Source organism: Falco rusticolus, chromosome 3 (assembly GCF_015220075.1).
Source record: "Falco rusticolus isolate bFalRus1 chromosome 3, bFalRus1.pri, whole genome shotgun sequence".
Taxonomy (NCBI): domain Eukaryota; kingdom Metazoa; phylum Chordata; class Aves; order Falconiformes; family Falconidae; genus Falco; species Falco rusticolus.
The window spans coordinates 103804715-103822700 of record NC_051189.1 but is presented as its reverse complement, the minus strand read 5'-3'; the positions used below and the strand labels follow the sequence as shown (position 1 = coordinate 103822700).

General features: G+C 45.9%; 1 protein-coding gene across 1 annotated transcript in view; it reads right to left on the bottom strand.

Annotated features, from left to right (window-relative positions):
• SAMD11 (sterile alpha motif domain containing 11) overlaps window positions 1–17986 on the bottom strand; it is a 128016-nt gene that overhangs the window by 78409 nt on the left and 31621 nt on the right. Inside the window, 2 exon segments of the mRNA XM_037380763.1 lie at window positions 544–594; window positions 11456–11634. Of these exon segments, the coding sequence (XP_037236660.1) occupies window positions 544–594; window positions 11456–11634 (230 nt within the window).

The window sequence follows — 17986 nt, the reverse complement described above, 5'->3', positions numbered from 1 at the left end:
GGTGTCTCAGTGGAATCGTATTATATAAAGCATCTGTCATCCAGTGATTTCTTGTCATTTACAGTCACAGGCCCACCTTTTAAGGTAGCACTGCTTTAAGCTGGCTAAGCATAACACTGCAACTCCTGAGCAGCTCAGGAGCATAGGTCAGTTTGGCCTTTAATGAGCCTTTTGAGCAAAGGAACACTTTTGCAAATGAGATGCATACTCCCATGTCTGTCATGTCAGGAAACAGATCTGGGCCACCCCAACCCTGCATTCTTCCAAGAAGGGACCAGAGTAAACATATCAAAACCAACAACAGGCTTTCTTTACATGTCGACTCAAGTCTCTCTTCCACCATAACAGAGACTCCTCCCCTCCCCTCATAACTTTCCCCAAAATAAAAAGAAAAGAAAAGAAGGAGAGAAAGAAGAACAAAGGAGGAAGAAAAAAGCCACAGCACTAACAGAAATGTTCATTCACATCTAACAGCATCCATATGCCAGTAACATACCGTAAACTCTTAGCCTACCATACAAAGAAGGTGCCCCAAAATGGTACCTGCAAGAGGTCTCTCGGAAGGAGATGTTTAAATCCCAATGGGTGTGTATCCTGTTAACAAACAAACAGAGAGGTCAATGGCACATGCTGAACACTGCATCTCTTGCCACTTAAAAGATCTGCTCCATCATGACAACCCCCCCACAGTCCTCAAACTCCCTCTTCCTAGCTCTCAACCACAACTCCTGCCACCTCCTGAGCCCAGTGTGGGATGCTGGGATGGGCCACACTGCACGCATGTCGCAGTCCTGAGCGTCCACAGCAGGACTCGCTGCTGGAAGTGAGACCTGCAGGTGAGCTGGACAGCAGTGAGAGAACCTCTCCTTGCTGCATGCAGTCTCCCTAATGAGTGTAGGGACTGCAGGATGTTGCCCCAACTAACAGGACATGTTCAGAGGAAGCAGAAAGAACTAAGCAGTGACATTTTATGAAGAAAACCCAAATATGTCTGTACTGTATTCCCTCCTCCACACCTGCCACAGCTGTAAATAATTAGCCATTTCCCACCTCGGAAATTAACGTCACATATGCTGTCACTCTGCCCACTGACAAGCAGGAATAGCAGATTCTAGATGAACAATATCCTAAATTAAGACAGAGCAACCAAGGGCATTAGGGTTTTGTTGGGGTTTTTTTCCCCCCCTTGCTATGAGACAGCATCTACACCAATCCAGACGGCTAAGGCAATGCTTGACCTTCTGTGGTCTGGTGTCTCCACTTGATACCAGGGAACACTGATCTCCCCCACTACCCAAAGGAGGTCTGTGACCACCACTGTTTCTCCATGTCAGTGTGATTGATGAGAAACCCAGCCATTTGAGACCAAACTGGCAAGCAAGCCCGTATCCTTGCACAAATGCACTCCTACATCTCTCAGCACCTGCCAGTGAACATGCTCGTTCCTTAGCTGTGTGTATACATCAGCTCCTGCAGATGTACATTCCCAACAGCATTAAACATAAGTGGCTGCAAACATCACAAGTATCAGAGGCCAAATGCATTTTTGTGCATTTTGTGTATCCCTACAGCACTCCTGCCTCTGTCCTCAACTAGAAAAAGCAATAGTGTGTAGCTGAAGACCACCTGACTGCAGAAAAAGCCTAATCTAAAACCTGCTGAATTAAGAGCGAGCCCTTCTTCCAATCTCAATGTGCTTTGAATTGGGCCTGAAAACACTTAAGCATGACGAGCGAAGTCAATGGGGCTTAACTCAGGTTTGAGTGTCTGTTTAAGTGCCTTCCTGAATGGCTGCCCCTGCTTCAGCCTAGTTCAGAAATCAACTGAAAACAAATCTTAGCACGGAAATAATTTCACATCCAAGACATGCTGCTGCTGCAAGTTTTACTAATGTGATAGCACGCGTTTTGCACTCTTCCTGCAAGTCTGGCTCAGAAAAGCAGCCTGGTTGCACTCTCAGTAGTTCTTTTAGGGGATTGTTAGATTTTAGTAGATATTAACTTCCACTGATAAAGCTATGCTCAGAACTGTACTTAGTAGTTCCACATGTACCTCATTTTTCCTATTCTTCTTCTTCCTCATATGTAGCAGTTTAGAAAACCTGTCCCAGCTTCCCAGCTTCCCCACATTTTATTTGCAAACAGAGACGGGATAGGTACTTCCCAGCTACTGAGCTTACATCAGTAACAGTTGTTCTTCTAAGTTAAAATTCAGACATTTGAAAACTTTCTGCTAAAGACAGGCCAAACTGGGGCATTGAGTAATATTCCCATGAACTGTAGTTTGGTCAAACTCTGGGACACGTTTGGGCTCTCCAGGTAAGCTGACCTGAATGCAAAGTTCAAAGCAAATTTAAGGCAGCCAAAGCCCTTACTGCCCAGAAGGGTCTGGCCTGCTCACAAGGGAGTGCGGGGTGGTTAAGCCTAGCTGCTTCCTAGAGTACAAGATTTCCTCCATACACAAAACATTTACAAACCCCCTTTAACTCCAGCTCTGCACCTTGTGCTGTGCAGATCAGATCCTGGCAGCTGCAGAGTGGAAGTGGGGAGAGCTCCAGGTGCCGGACAGCAATGAACACTGTGGGACCAGCTGGAAAACAAACTGCAGCTCTGGAACGGAACCCTGTGCCTCCCCTACTTCTCTGTCCATAAAACATTCTTCAGTGCCCTCAAAAAAACTGAAAGGGTTTGGCCCTGAGCTGTATGTAGATTCAGCACCATGTTTGTCTGATTAAAACTCCATGATCCCATTCCCAATAAAAAAAAAATCAATTCTGAAAACCTATGTTTAAGGTAAGCTGCCCCGTGGGCCTCTGAAAGCAACATGCACTTCCCCCAGGCAGTGTTCAGAGCCTAACAGGGGGCCACAGCCCACTCTGCAGCACGTACGTGCTCCCGTTACACCGCTGTGTGCGCTCGGCAGGGCTCACGGAGCCTGTGCAGCTGGCAGACACAGACCCACAGCAGCACAGCATCCCGCTCTGCCACACCACCAGCCATCCTGCCTCACCCTAACACTCAGCTACCTACCTGCCTCTCATTTCCACAGATGCTCTGCTCTGGAGCTCACAATGTTATATGTCATTATAACATGTTACAACACTACCCAGGCAGGTAAAAAGCATTATTCACACTGGACTTTCAAAGCAGGGCTGCAACGCTCCTTTTACTTGTGCAGCTGACACACCTCATTCAGAAGCTCCCATCCACAGTGCCATCACTTCCAGCTCTCTGGCTCAGATCCTGAGACTGCACAACCTGTACCGTAACAGGAGGGTCCACATCCCACCCAAATGCCAAAGAAGCAGGCGGGCTCCTCCCAGCTTTGGCACTGCCCAAGGGGGCACAAGGACAGAGGGTGAGATGATTTGCTCACGCAGCCAAGGGAGCTGGCAGCAGAGCAGGAGCTTGCCCGGGCTCCTGGCTCTCTCTTGGGGTTTAGTCTCCAAGTTAAACTCTCAGCCTTCCATACGTTTTAACTTCTTGTGGTCTGTTGTAGCTACTGACATGGGCAGACTGCAGGTAGTGCTCCTGAGCATTGGGCAAAGGCAAGTCTCATAATGAGACTTAGCACAGCTAAACTTCAAAGTGTAAGAACACTGCATCAGAGTTGTAAGTAGGGGGGAGGGAAAACCTCATACCAAAGGAATAGCTCAGATCCACATAGAGGCACACATAGCTATCTGCTGAGATGGATAATTAAACACTCATATTTAGACAAATGAATAGGTGAGAATGAAATTAAATTCTAATTATCTTTTTTTGGGTGGGAGGGGAGAGCGATAGGGAGCAGAACCAAGCACTCATTCCACATCTCTGTGCCGTTATCACCAATTAGATTTCTGAGGCTAATGTACATCTTGCTTTAAAGGGTTATTCATCCAATTGAAATCAAATTACTAAAAATTTGCAAACTATCAGCTACACAAGCCTGTCCTTGGGTTGTATAAAAAGTGGTGAGTAGGAGCCAGTCCCTAACAAATTAATAACAGAAACAGAAGGGGGGGGGAATAAAAACCATAGCCAGGCAAGCAAGGGTGCTACTGCTGCTACTGCCTCTCCCACCTCCTCACCTACCCAAGGTCTCAGACACAGTGTGATCAGTTAGCAAGTGTTTAATAAAAATGGCCAGGTGGGCCCCACAGGAATGGAAGATGGGCTCCCTGCACAGCTCCGTAAGCAGGGAGCGTGGGCTGAGGGGTACGCAAGCTGGGGGAGTAACAAACTACTGCATCAGGCACTTCAGCAAGCAGGGACAAGAATGTCAGGGTTTGGTCTGTGCAAAGACTGAAATTGCTTATACATGTATGTGAAACAAACTTTAACAGGAAGGACTTGAGGCTGTTGAAGGTATCTCTGGAGCCTGTACTGGAATGAGAATCCAGCACAGAAAAGAAAGTGACAGAGCTGGCAAAATAATAGAGAGCAGCTGGGACAGTTTTTAATTTTTATGTTGGTTTTTTTCCTTCCCTGTAATTTCTTTTTTTACCCTAGCAGTTCCTGCAAGCTTTCAGCACCACAGTGACAACCTGGAAGAGGCCAACAGGGTGAGTCAGGCCATCCCCCTAACATCTTATCACTCCAGGGGCAGTAGCAACCTCATTCTGCAGCTGAGCTTCTGTGCTGTGGCCGACCTGCTTTCTGCTGCTCCCTTTGGCTCGCCCTGTGCTGCAGCACTCTCCAAACTAGCCAGCTGCAACAAGGTCTTTTACCATCACATACCAACATACTCTTCATGCCAGTCCCTCTGCTGCCTTCTCCTAGTCTCTCCTCTTCCAGGGTGCGCTCTGTCTTCTCATGCTTCTTCCACTCTCTCTTCCTTGGCTGCTCCCTCTTCATTAGCTGCCCAACCCCTTACCAGAACCAGCCACAGCTGCACCTGATCTACATCAGCCAACCACCCCCGTCCCCGCCCCTGAAGCCAGCCCACAGCTGTGTATTTTATATATATATTTCAATGATAATTAACCCAGCTTTATTCCTCTCCAGCCCCACTGTCCCAAGTGCATGCTGCGTAACCAATACATAGGCCATGTAAGTTGTAGAGAACACCGGGCAGCATCCAGCTATAGGAACAGGTCACGACTGCCACAAGGAGAACCCATCACAGCCCCATCTCTTACCCACAACTGTCCCTTTCTACTCCTATTTAATTATAAGACAAACACTTCCTTTGTCTGTACCTTTCTGCTTTTTGAGCACAGGCAAGGCCACAGAGAAGAGAAAAATACTGACAAGGTTTCTCCACAGCCTCTGATTTAGAAGACTGCAGTGAAAGGACAGTGTTGGCAAAAAGGTGAATTAAGGACTTCTGCTCAACTGGCACGGGCCACCACAGTCATTGGGAATTCAGTGGGTCAGGCCTTGGGTACCACCACCTTGCATGGAAAAGCCGAGCACTCAGGCACACAGGGAGGACCACGCAATGCAAATCACAGTGCTGCAGGTAAGCAGCTTGGGAAGGTCTATTTGCAGGTGGAATTATGCAGCCTGCTCAGCTGGATGGTCAGAGCTAGCTCCTCACTCCTCCCTACTCTTCGCATATATCACTGCATCAGCTTCCAGTCTCCCTATATCCACATCACGCTGTTTTCAGGCAGCCAACATGAGGAAGCTTGTGCAAGCAATGAACAGGGCTAGGGTCCTCCAGGAATCCTCATACCTGATGGCTGGTAGAATGACCTTAAAATTGCAGCCAGACCGAGACTTGGACTTGGGGCACCGGTGTTATTCTCCACCATGGAACTGATGTTGCAAGGGTCATATACAAGGAGGTACAGAGAGCAGCCAAGACCCCTTGCGGGTCAAGATTTTATTTGCTTTCATTGTCACACTTCACCTTTCCTTCTCATATCTCCTTCCTAGGCAAGAAGGGTTTCTTGCTGTTCGTTACATTTTGTCTTAGAGCATCCCTGAGAAGTAAGTAGACATTTTCTCTCTCTCTGCCCCCCCTTAAATATATGTTCTCATTAGGTCAATGACTGCTTCCTGGCACTCTGGACCAAGTCCAGCCTCTGCTTCCCAGAGTGATCATTAATATATTTATTGAATATGGTGACTGTTATTGTGGTGCATGGTTCAGAGAAAAAGAGGGAAGGGGCAAGGAAAGAGAAAGGAGAAAGAATAAAGGGTTGCAGAGGAAGGAAGAAGGGACTGACAGAAAATAATCAGTGAAAGCTGTGAAAGAAAAGTATCATAAAGCAGCAAAATATGCCACCAGCCACAAGAGGGGCCCTGCCTCCCTCCTTCTCTTGAGTCATGGCAATTGAAGGGCTGTCGAATCTAATCTGAGAGCCTGATTCACGGCTGGAGCCCAGAGCCCTGCAGAGTCATGTGTCTGGTCTCTCCTCAGTTGTCTGCTGCCTGGAAGAGCCTTGTCAGCTTAACTCAGACCCCAGACATGCTCTGGCTTCGGCAGCAGGTGAAAAGCAGTGTTGTTTGGCATATCCTGCCTTGAAACTGAGCTCCACCAGGAGCAGGGATGTCATACGGCTCTTGTCCCAGGGCAGCACCAGGGTGGACTGTCTGGGAGCATTTCAGGAAGAGGCCAAGCAAGAGAAGGAAGGCACAGGGAACACTGTGCACATTGCACATCAGCTGGGAAGGCACTGGGACCTCATGGCTCTGTATTATAAGCAGGTGCATGTGACAGATATCATGGGGGGGTGCTCGGGTTTGATCTTCAATCAATTAGGGAGTCAAAGAGCAGCAGCCTTATGGGATATAAGAAATAGCTTTCCACTTAAGAGAGGCAGGCAGTGGAAAGGCTGACAGCCACTAGCCATTAAGGCTTAGTGGAGGTCAGTAATTTCACTATTAGAAAATGGATGCTGAGTGAGGAGAATGCCGTAAAGCTGGTCTGTGAGGTGAGGAATGCTGAGGAACAGGGGAGAGCAACTTGCCTCCGTCTGGCCTCTCCACACTCATGTGTGAATAGGTGCAAGGCGACACTGTTCCACCATTCCTTGTGTAAGCACCTTCATTTCAAATGCTGTCCTCTGGTTTGAAGTAACACTAATCCCATGCCAGGTGCTAGACACCGTGGTCATCCTGCTGACGCAGCCAGAAAAGCTTTGGAGGTGTGGTGGGGGGTGACAGAGAAAAAGGAGAAAGGACTTAAGGGCAGTATGAGATTCTCCAGAAATCTGCTTCTCGTTGCACAGATGCCCTGTTACAGGACAACTCTTGTTATTTCAAAATAACAATGTTCTGTCATTTTAAAATGGATTTTATTTCAGAGCAGTATTTGAAAGGAACCCAGCCCGTTGTGTGTTCTCATTGTACAATCAGCTCCTACTTTTGCTCCCAATCCTCTTTTTCTTTAACAAAAGAATTCTAAATTCATTTTCTCCGTACACGTCCATTTGCACCTATCTTGCCTACTTCTCAGTCCAGTGTGTGTGTTTACTGATACTCATAAAGGTTACTTCAGAGACAGGTCAGGTCAAAAACTCTTTACGATTTTAAACAGGTGCTCAAGTATTACTGCTTCATTATTAGCCATGCCATCATATTTTGCTGGGGACTTAGACAAAGCTCCATGTGAACAGTTCCCAACCTAAGACAAAGCTCTGTGTGAACAGGTCCCAACCTACCCTGTTAAATCTCAGATGCTATCATTACGTTTCCCCTCTTCTCTTTCTCTCCCCTCCCATACTAATGAAAACAGCCGTTCTTTAAAATTGAAATTAAATTCATGCACCCACAAGACAATGCTGGGTTTAAATCCAACAGCATGTGAGGCTCTTACTGTTAAAGCTGAACCTTACTCTCTGGCTACACTGGCTTTCCTCTGTTTGGAGATTCTTGGAATAACATAATGGTGATCCTCAAAGGCAGTTTGAACCTCAGTGTGAAAAAGCACACCGACTGTTCCTGAGGTAATGCATTCATCAGTGTTGGCTAGAATCTCCCAGTGAGTGTAAAGAAGTTAATGCTCCCCAAACTATTGCAGAGCAATGTAATTCGTAGTCTCAAACATCTGCATTTGCTTATTTTCTGTTTAGGATAAACCAGAGAGCAGTAACAAGAAAGCTTGCTGGCATAACTTTTAGTTTAGCTTTCTGGGGAGTGAGAAAGGAAAAAGCCTTCATGAAGCCAAAGTTTCTAACTGGAGTCTGCTGTACACAGTTCCTGTACCAGTTCAGCTATGCCAGTATTGTTACAACTAAAATAACCATACAGGTGACACAAGTGTATCGGTATAAAAATGCCCTATACTAATTCTTTTCCCCAAATAGGAAAAGCTATTTTCATAGCCAGACAACCGTTCTCACCAGGAGTCAGCACAATTTAACCAAACCACAGTAATTAAGGCAATGCAATTGTTGTATGTAGGCAATGCTGTAAAAGAGCAAGATTTTCAGGAACCTGAAATCTGATTGAAAGAAAAAGGATTTTCCTCTGCAGTGCTGTCCCAATAATCTTCAGAGCTGAGTGCTTACAGTCTGGGTATCAGGCTATGGTATCAAGCTCAGCAGATGCCTCTGGTTATATGAGACAAGATTTTAAGCCCTGTGTCTTCCAGACAGGAGGCATAACACAAAGGCTACTTAGCACACCCTGCAAAGCAGGCTAAAGAGGACTCAAGGGGTCTCAGTACAAGATGAAAACATTCACCTTTAAGCTTGGGTCACCTGGATTTCAAAGCAGATGAGCCAAGCTCACTTCAGTGTCAGGCTTGGCTCCCTTAACTTAATTACATATAGGCAAGACAGCAAAGTCTTTGCAAGGACTTGGTCATGAAAAAAGTTGGCATGCGCTGAAACTTCTGTGGTCATTACAGGTCTCAGCTCCTTTCTAGGACTGCAAGAACATCGTAAGGCAGGTTTTCTCTGCCTCAGACCTCCTCGGAAGGCCATCACCATGGGCAATTGCCTAAGATCACAGAGAAAATCACTGCCAAAGGCTAGGATGAAGGACTAGCTAAGAAACTAAGCTTCCAACTCCTACTCTAATCCCTAGAGTCTTCTCTTCACCAATGCCCAGACCTCAAAGCAGCAGAACGCCTTCTGCCAACGTTGGAGAGAAACAGTCAATTCAAAGGAAATTGGAAATAAAAAGAAAAGGCAATCATGTTCAAGGCCACAATCCAACTGTTTATAATGGTAAATGCATGCAGATGTGCACGAGGGCCATCCAGGGGTACCAGAGGAAAACACTGGTTTGCTCAGGCCTTGACCTTGTTTTCCTACTATCACAGTTTAACCTATTTCTTCCTCTCAGTGGGAGACAATAAAACCTCAGCCCAATCCATCACCAACTGGGGAGGATACAACAGGTGAATTAAAAACAGAAAGCAGATGGGGCACTGTCTCTGCCAGGCCCCAGCTGTCATGTCTGCGAGCTGTCTAGCCTGTATGCCGCTGCTGCTGCTCTCTCTGGAGCCAGCCCCATCACACCTTCCACCCCAGTCCCCGGGCCGCTAATGGCACTGGGAAGAGAGCCAGAGCCTGCTCCCCCAGCCAGGCTGTGCTGGAGTGGGGTCAGGTCACTTTCCATTCATTGCTCTTTGGCGGGTGGAAACAGCCAGTCCTCCCCCGCCTTGGGACAGGAGGGTGCGGGACCCGTTTGTAAGGGCCAAACTGCTTGGAAATGCTGGGGGATTTGAGCAGTCGATGTTCCCTGCGCGGACATCAAGCACTGAATTACGTGCCCTGCTTTTCTGCTATCACTGCACTCGCCAAGAGTGCTGCCTGGCCTGTTTGCTCCAGCTTTGCCCTTTTAGCTTTTCCCCCACAGAATGTATCAGAGCTCCCAGGAAAATGAAAAGAACTGCACAAAAACAACGAGAGCCTAACCTACCTGGTAAGAACTGTGGCTCTCCTCAAAGGAATCAAGACAAAGCTGAAACAAGAGACCTTCAGGCAAACTGATTGAAAAGTACTGAGAGCACAGAAATGGTAAGCTAGGGGACCACTGGCTAACAACTATTAAGTATTTTTTGTTCATTTCCTAATAAACAAGGCAAAGTAATTACAGTAATTAAAGATTCAAGATAAGAGCACTTTATATTTGGGGGGCCCAGCATATCAATTACACAGTTATCATGTTGTTCTCCCTCCTAATGAGACAATCTAGCACTGTAATTTTGCAGAATTAGAAGCATAATTAAAAGGGGCAGGAGAAGAAGGGCAGTTTACCAAAACTGATTAGGAGGGATCTTTCTCCTCTGTGGCTCCTGTGTACATGCACAGTGAAGATGCATTCCCCAAACACCTTTTCATTTCCAAGCGATAACCCTTGAACATGGCTGTTGGACAGCTGCAATGATAAACCCAGACTTTAATTACAGGTGTGTTTTATGAGAAGAGCTGGTTACTGTTTTGTCTCCCTACTTTCAAGCTCTCGGTTGCTGATGTACCAGCATCTGTTGGAAGGCAAGCGGGGAAAATAGCTTATCTACTGAGGAGCAAGAAACACATAAAACATAAGAAAAGCAATTACATGCCTTCGGTTTCCACTCCTCTGTTTTTATAGGGCTTGTCTTAGAATCTGAGTGATTTTATGCACCAGAGGAAGATGACAATCAAGATGAGTTGCAATGATATGCATGGGAGGCTGAGACATGGTGCCTTTAGGTATTTATTTTCCTGTAGTTACAGGTTTTCTAAACATCATATTTCTTCAGAGGGATGAGAGAACCCAAAATTTTGCAGCTGAGTATTATGGGCACTGAGACTACACATGACAGCCCAAGTGACAGTTGCCAGAATGTAACTCAAGACAATCCTTTCTCCTCTTCCTTTAAATCTGCATGATTCCAGGATGAATGTGTATGGTACTGAGAAAGACACGGTGAAAATACGTTAAGTACTGTGGTAAGCCCCAGTATCTGAGTGACCCTTTGCCTACTGCAACTCCATTACTTCTAGTTTTAGATTACAGAGGCACTGAGGATCAGGGAGACATGGCTATGCTCTTTTGACACTTGTAATGAAGAACATACATCCACCACCACTGCTGCTACCTCCTTGCCAAACTTTGTTCCTCAACGTTAAACTATCCAGTTCATATGACATCAGAATTTGGGGACAACTGAAAGCAAAAGGCAGGACTTCAGGCCCATACAGCTCTGTGTATTTTCAGAGCTATGAAAAAGGCCCACAGATGACTTCTTGGTCTTGCAATTCATTGGCCTCGCCAGACACAAAGATACAGAATGCTGGACAGAGGGTGAAATAAAATTTAGTCTGCAAGTACAGATGCCTTTAGTGCAAATGCAAGGTGCAAGGCCCCATAGAGTCCTACTCACCCCAAACAGGAATAAGCAAGTAGAAAAGAGGACCCAACTACTCTTTCTGAGCTATAATGTGACATCTGCACTTTAATTTCAGGCCCTGGGTGTGACTCCTTCGGGCAGCCTGGGCGGTATTGGTCCACAAAGGCTGGTCACCTGCTGCCCGGTTTTCTCTGTCTTTGCTCTTGCAATGCAGCACTCCCTAGCAGGAAAGTACCTTCTTTTCATGATACTGATATGGAGATCCTCCTCCTGCTTTACTTCAGGGTGTTGACCATTGCTCTTATCACTCTCTTCACTGTCATCACTGTGTGAGAAAATTGAGGTCAGCTCTTTCTTCAGGATCCTGGTTGGAGGTAGGGGGATCGTCCTCTTCTCTGCCAGGCGACCCCGGTTCTGGCACGGGATGGAATTAGTTGGAATGGGAAAGGGCAGGAGGAAAAGAGAAGAAAACAAGAATTTGGTTAGGCAACCCAGAACCAAGCAGCTCCTCTCAAACAGCTGCCCCGTGAAGGCAATGCTGTTAAGTCTTTGCAGGTTTCAAACTGGTATGCCGGGTGGACACTGGCTGTGTTTGCTTTGCAAAACACTTTTCAGCAGGGGCATATTTACATCTAGTTCTTCCAGTTCTAATATTCAAGTCATGCACTCTCCCCACCTCTTCATTCCTAGCTTGTGTCTCCTCTACACCAAGAGGAAAGGAAGACGGCAGCAGAATTAGCACCAATCTCTCTCTCCAGAGTATTTCCTACCAAATGTTGCACATTAACATAGCAAAATAGGTTAAATTAAACCTTTGCCAGTAGCCCTGGGAAGATGGGATCCAAGTAATCCAGAACACTTTGGACTGCAAAGGGAAAACTGCCTATGCCAGCCAGCAGCAGGTTTGTCTCTCACACCAGTGAACAGTCCACATCAATTTAAACGGGAATTACTGAGGCTACTTTTCACTGTTCATTTGCATGTTCAGATGAATCTAGCAGGTCTTGCCTTGTGCAGCCTTTCCCTAGGTGGTCCTGGCAGCATACTTCCCCCTCAACAATCCACTTCTGACAAGACACAAATAAACAAGAGGAAAACTCCCAGGAGGCACAAGCTGCTTTTCCACTGCATGTGTATTTGTGTACGGAACCTTGCACAGCATGACCCTGGTCCAAACCTCCTTTCTTCTGCAACTATTACTCTGCCCCTGCACCCTTTGTGCCTGATCCACAAGAAGGTATGAGCCTAGCTACAGCATGTTGGGTTTTTAGGTCTCACTGTGATAGACCCTGTTTCTAGAACTTGGGGTATCCAGCTTGATCTGTGATTGACCAAGACAGAGAGCCATAATATGAGCACTTACAGTGGAAGGTATACAGTGGAAATCCAGGGAGACTGTAATGTCATTGCTCACAGAATTTAAAATTTTAGCAAACAAAATCATGAAATTAGGAAGGGAACCACAGCAAAGCAAAGGAAAGCACAGTTTCATGCACATTCTTTGTACAGGTATGTAGGCATACTTCCTTCAATAGGACAAGTCATAGAAAAGAACCATTTTTAGCAAGGATTGGAAGAAAAGGAAGGAAGGTGTCTGAAAGAGATCAAGTAAGTACAGAGTAACATTTAACTAATAATAGTTTCTCTGAAACATCGACTCCAACTTTGCAGCTAAACCTAGGAAAATGAAAACGTCCTGGGAAAGCCAGTCAGGCTCTCTGCAGGGGAGAACAGAGGAAGACTAAGTGATAGAAGAGCCCATGTTTTTTTAATTAAACAAATTAAGAACTTTACACAAATACAAAACAAAAACTTCTTGTTTACCTCTGTCAATAAATTCCAGTTGTGGTCATTAAAGGGGAGCCCTAATCATTGTGATAATTAGCCAAATCCATCTGGAAGGCATCACCCCAAGGAGGCACATTAGCTTTTCCATTCTGATGCACATCCAAGCCAAGAACGCAGCTGTCTGTGAACAGCAGACACCCAAGGGAGCAAAGCACAGTGGGCCAAACTGGCTTAAAAATGGGAAAACGTGTATACAAGGAAAAAGACACGCACTTTCCTCTTGAGAGAGATGCAAAGAGGAAAAACACACCTGTGGACAGCAACAAGGTGAATGCTCCCACATCTCCAAGTATCCCAAGTACCAAACTTGGATACAAAAGCTGCAGCAGGCTCTGTAGTGAATCCAAATGCCCAGACTCAGACACAGGAGAATATCCGTACTCTGATTACTGCTGGGGGCTCCCAGAGACCCACCTGCACAAGATGAATTGCTATGGTGGGAGGAGCCAACTGCATCTATGTGACAAACAGCAAGTGCTTTTCCCTTGCCCCTGCAGGCTCCCCTTAAACAGCAGCAGAGACCCACTCACATGGCCCTTTGCAAAGAGGTTTCTCACTGTCTGTCCCCAGGAGGAACATGCAACACAAACAGTGCATCTCCCAGCCTTAAATACTTCTTCGCGTACAGATAGATTTCCACCCCTGCCCCCTTTTCTGCTCCAGTGCATAGAGCAAATGTGCAAAGCTCACCTCTGTCTGAAGCCACCTTAGTAACTGTAGCTAGCACAGCGTCAAAAGGGCAGTAGGGAACAGAAGAGGAGAGAAAGGGAAGAGTGAGAGGAAGGAAAGAAAAAGCAAGGAGGTCAGTATTTGCACTGGATTTCTGTCATGATGAAAAGCTAGGGTTTGATATCAGCATGAGCTTTATCACACCAAAGCTTTACATAGTTTTCTGAAGTTGCAATTTATCATAACAATTAAGGGGGGAGGGGACGGAGGGTGTGCAAATTTCCACTTCAAAATAATTGCAATTCACTCTCTGCTGTGACTTCACAAGCTAAAGAGAACAGCGCTGATCAGATACTAAAAATCATTTTATGGTCATTATGGTACCTTTGAGCAGTTACCAGGTCTCAGTGACTGCCCAGGGACTCATCAGCCTTAACAAGAGTGAGAGTGCAGCAAACAGGGAGGCACTAAACCTAGAGAAACAGCCCATCAGACCAGGAACACAGGATCCCCCTTCCCCCTGCTCCCCAGAATGCTTATTCTTTGCCTTTCTGTAAATTGTATCCCTACACCTAAAGCTGCTGCATATATACAGACACCTATATATACACACATATATATGCACCAATTATGTAATAATCAAATAGGCATATACCTACCTATACAGGTATCACCTAACACACAGAAAGCTTCTTCCCTTAAAAGACGAATGAAAAGGAATGGAAAACAGAATCTGCATCTGCCGCAACCTCTGGTCACAGATAAACAGTAGTACTTTTGTTCTGACCAGGGCCCAGACATGGACAACATCCGAACCAGGGCCACAGTGGTTCCAGTGCCCTCGTAAGCATCTGCATTCCAGCACCAGCAACACATGTTTTAAAGTTGTGTTTACTTTGTATTTCTGCCATTGGGGCATTTTATTTATTTATTTATTTATTTATTACGTTTCTCCATTCCCAGAAAATTATAATAGACTTAGCCAATCAATTTTGCCTTTTATGTTCACCTATAGTCAGTTTTGAATCAATTGCGCTTTCTTAATCTGTTTAGAGGCATTCACCAGTAGATACACATTACTTTTAAATTAAGCACAAAAGTAGCCAGAAGCCTGGTCCAGAACCTGCTACAATCAATTGTCTTTCCATTGACTTGAAAGGGCACTAGTCCAAGCTGCAAATAAAAACCACTCATTTGTGAGAAGCACTCTATCCAAGGATTCATTGCTATGACCCTGGCTTTTGCTGAAGTCCTTTGCCAGTTGTACAGACAGCTTACAGGACAGGAATGTACCTACAGAACTGAGCAGTATATCAAGATACCTACAGTTACTCAGATTCAGAGTTATCAACTATCACTTGCCACACAGCGGCAGGTAGTGAAGTATGCACTTAGCAGAGTGGTGTTACGTACGAGAACCCACCCAGAGACTGCAGTGGCATCGCTATGTATGGGGAGGTGCATGACGATTTATAGATATTTGATGTAAGCCTTATAATCTCACATTTAAAAAGCTTGTGTTTGTGTGCCATTACAGAGTGATCTCATACTTTAAAGGGATGCTGATGTTGAACCATGAACCCTATAAGAAAGTTCGAATATTTTGAAAAAGAAAACTGCCTCCCAATTTGTTGATATTCATTGGGATGTCTCATGCTTGGGAAAAAAAAACAATCAATAATCTCCTGCCACCAAAGAGCCAGGCATCTTGGGACTCCAGCTCCCCCCTGTTAAGTAACTCCATTTTTACACACATGAAGGAAAGGGGGAAGGTGCGCTTTGCCAGCTGGCTTGCTTAAACTAGTAGGAGTGTTTTGGCCAGCAGGTCAGAGGAGCATTTTCTATAGCTGCAGAGCCAACAGCTGTTAGTACAGGTGCAGCACCTCCAGCAAAAAGATGAAGTATACGCAGCCGTAAATACGTCTTATAGCTTGGTCCAGCAGAGCCAGGTTGCCTGCCAGCCCCCTGGCACAGGGACTACAGACAGGTGATACAAGGAAGAGATAACATCTCCTATGCACAGGGGGAACACAGGATCCCCACTGAGGACCTGTCCTCAACACATACGTCTGGGGGTGAAATATAGCTAGCCCCTCAAAATGCTGCTGCAGAGCTACTGCACAGGTACTCTCCCCTTCCCTGCAACAAACCCTCCAACAACCTCTTCGGTGCCTGAGAGCAAAGATGTTTGCTTTCAGGACAAACGCTGACTCAGATCAGAGGAAACCTCTTCAGAGCATGCACCTTCCTTTCACAACACAAGGATTTCCCCCACCCCTTGGACAGAGGGTGGGGGCATGGAACACGGAGTATCACTTACCCTCTCTTTAATTAGTGTACTAAAAAGTAAAATGCCTCTGCAATTCTCCAAAGCTTTTTGCAAGGGTGAGTGTTGAGGGCACTGCAGAACTGCCTCACGTATTAGGACTCCCTTCCCTTTATACATTGTTAAATATTAATTTTGTGGGTTATGATTCCAGCTAACGAAGCACAGCTGGAGTTTGAGTCAATAACCCTCTATTCCCCAGACACATTCAGCTACCCACCCAGCCATTCCTGCGTCACTCCAGCCCTCAGTCACTCACCACTTCACCCTCCTAGGGTCTTTTGACACCATTAATTGCTTTCATTGCCTCTCTAAGTATTGTCTGGGTGGGGGGTTGCTTTGTTTTCAAAAATCACAGGCAGGCATATTTCCTTTCCCCAGGAAAAATCAGATGGGTACCAACGCTATTAAAAGTTACTGATTACCCAAGTCTAGAGATGCAACTACAAATAAAAAAAGCCCAACAACTTGGGAACAGTGGTAGGTTACCTGTGTGGTGAAGCCTGGAAGCCTGAACGTTCTGTCATGAAAGCAAAGGACCATCAGAAAGATGGCAAAGAAAACCGTGGTGATATTTCTTCCCCTTCCAAAGAGCGGAGAGAAAATTCCGCTGTGTGTGGCTAAGCAAGGTCAGTAGCATTACAAAATAAAATCTTTCTCCCGCCACCCATCCAACCCCCTCACAGCTCTCCCCTGGAGCCGTGTTCTCCCAGCCAAGAATACCAAAACCCAAACTGTTGCATAAGAGCCCTGGGAGAGCCTGCAGATGGAATGACGGGCAGAGAGCACAGGGCTTGGGGGAGAGACAGGAAGGGAGGGTTAGGAAAGGTTTCCTGCCCTGGGAGCTACTGCAACAAGGTCAAAACAGCTGAACGCCCTGGTGTGACATTCAAAGTCAGCCAGAAAAGGAAAGATTCCTTGCAGAGAGAGTCCCTGGTGAACATTTAATTGATCCCAGCAATGGAAAGGCCTTTGCTATGAGAGCTGCAAGACAAAAAGCTCCATGGAAAAAAAAATGCACATGAAAGCAAAGCTTTTGCCAGTCCACATTAACTGCCAGCCAAACTCTGGACATTTGATCCCATTGGGAATTGACCCAGGAGGCTGAGCAGGTGCAGTCCCTATGGACACCGCTTCTTCAGCATCCAAATCAGTACCAGAAAAAAAGCACAAAAATGCAAATGCACAAAGAGTTTGCCCACCGATAAAAATATCAAAGCTGTTTACAAGACGATTCACGTGCCTGTGACTCAACTCTCAAATATAGTTTCTATTGGATTAAAAAAACACCCTTGCAGAAGCAACAGCACACGCATTCTTTCTGCATACGTAGATCTGGGAAATAGAGGGAGCAGACAGGGAATGCTGGGGGAAGGTAAGAGGGGACGTTTGTGCACTGCCAATGCTGGGAGCTGAAGAATGCTAAATCTTTTCCATATGTGAAGGAAATCCTCAAGTCCAGACAGCATTTTCTCTCTCTTTTTATTGATAATAAAGATAGGGAAAAGGAAAGGGGGAGGTTCTGAGAGCCTGGAATATTTTCCTTTTACTTTTTTGAATAGCAAACCTAGTCAAATGGCTTTAATTAGGAAAATCACGCAGCAATGGAGCCCACATATTCCCCTGTAGGATAACTGACAAGAGTCTGCATTTACCTTCAGCTGTGATTAGTGTAAACACCTAAGAAAGGGTCAAGTTGCCTTCCAAGATAATCCTCCACTCTCCCCTGGGCCTTCATTAGGCGTTTGGGCCAACGCACTACCAGGCTGACTGTTTCGGGAGCAAATCCGGTACAGGCGCAGTTCTGCTGCCCTGCGCTTACCAGCATCTCCGTCAAAGCTGAGGTCACAGACAGAAGCAGCTCTCCAGGCTCTCATCTCACCTCCTGCTACAGTGTTCAGTAAAGAACGAATGAATAAAACA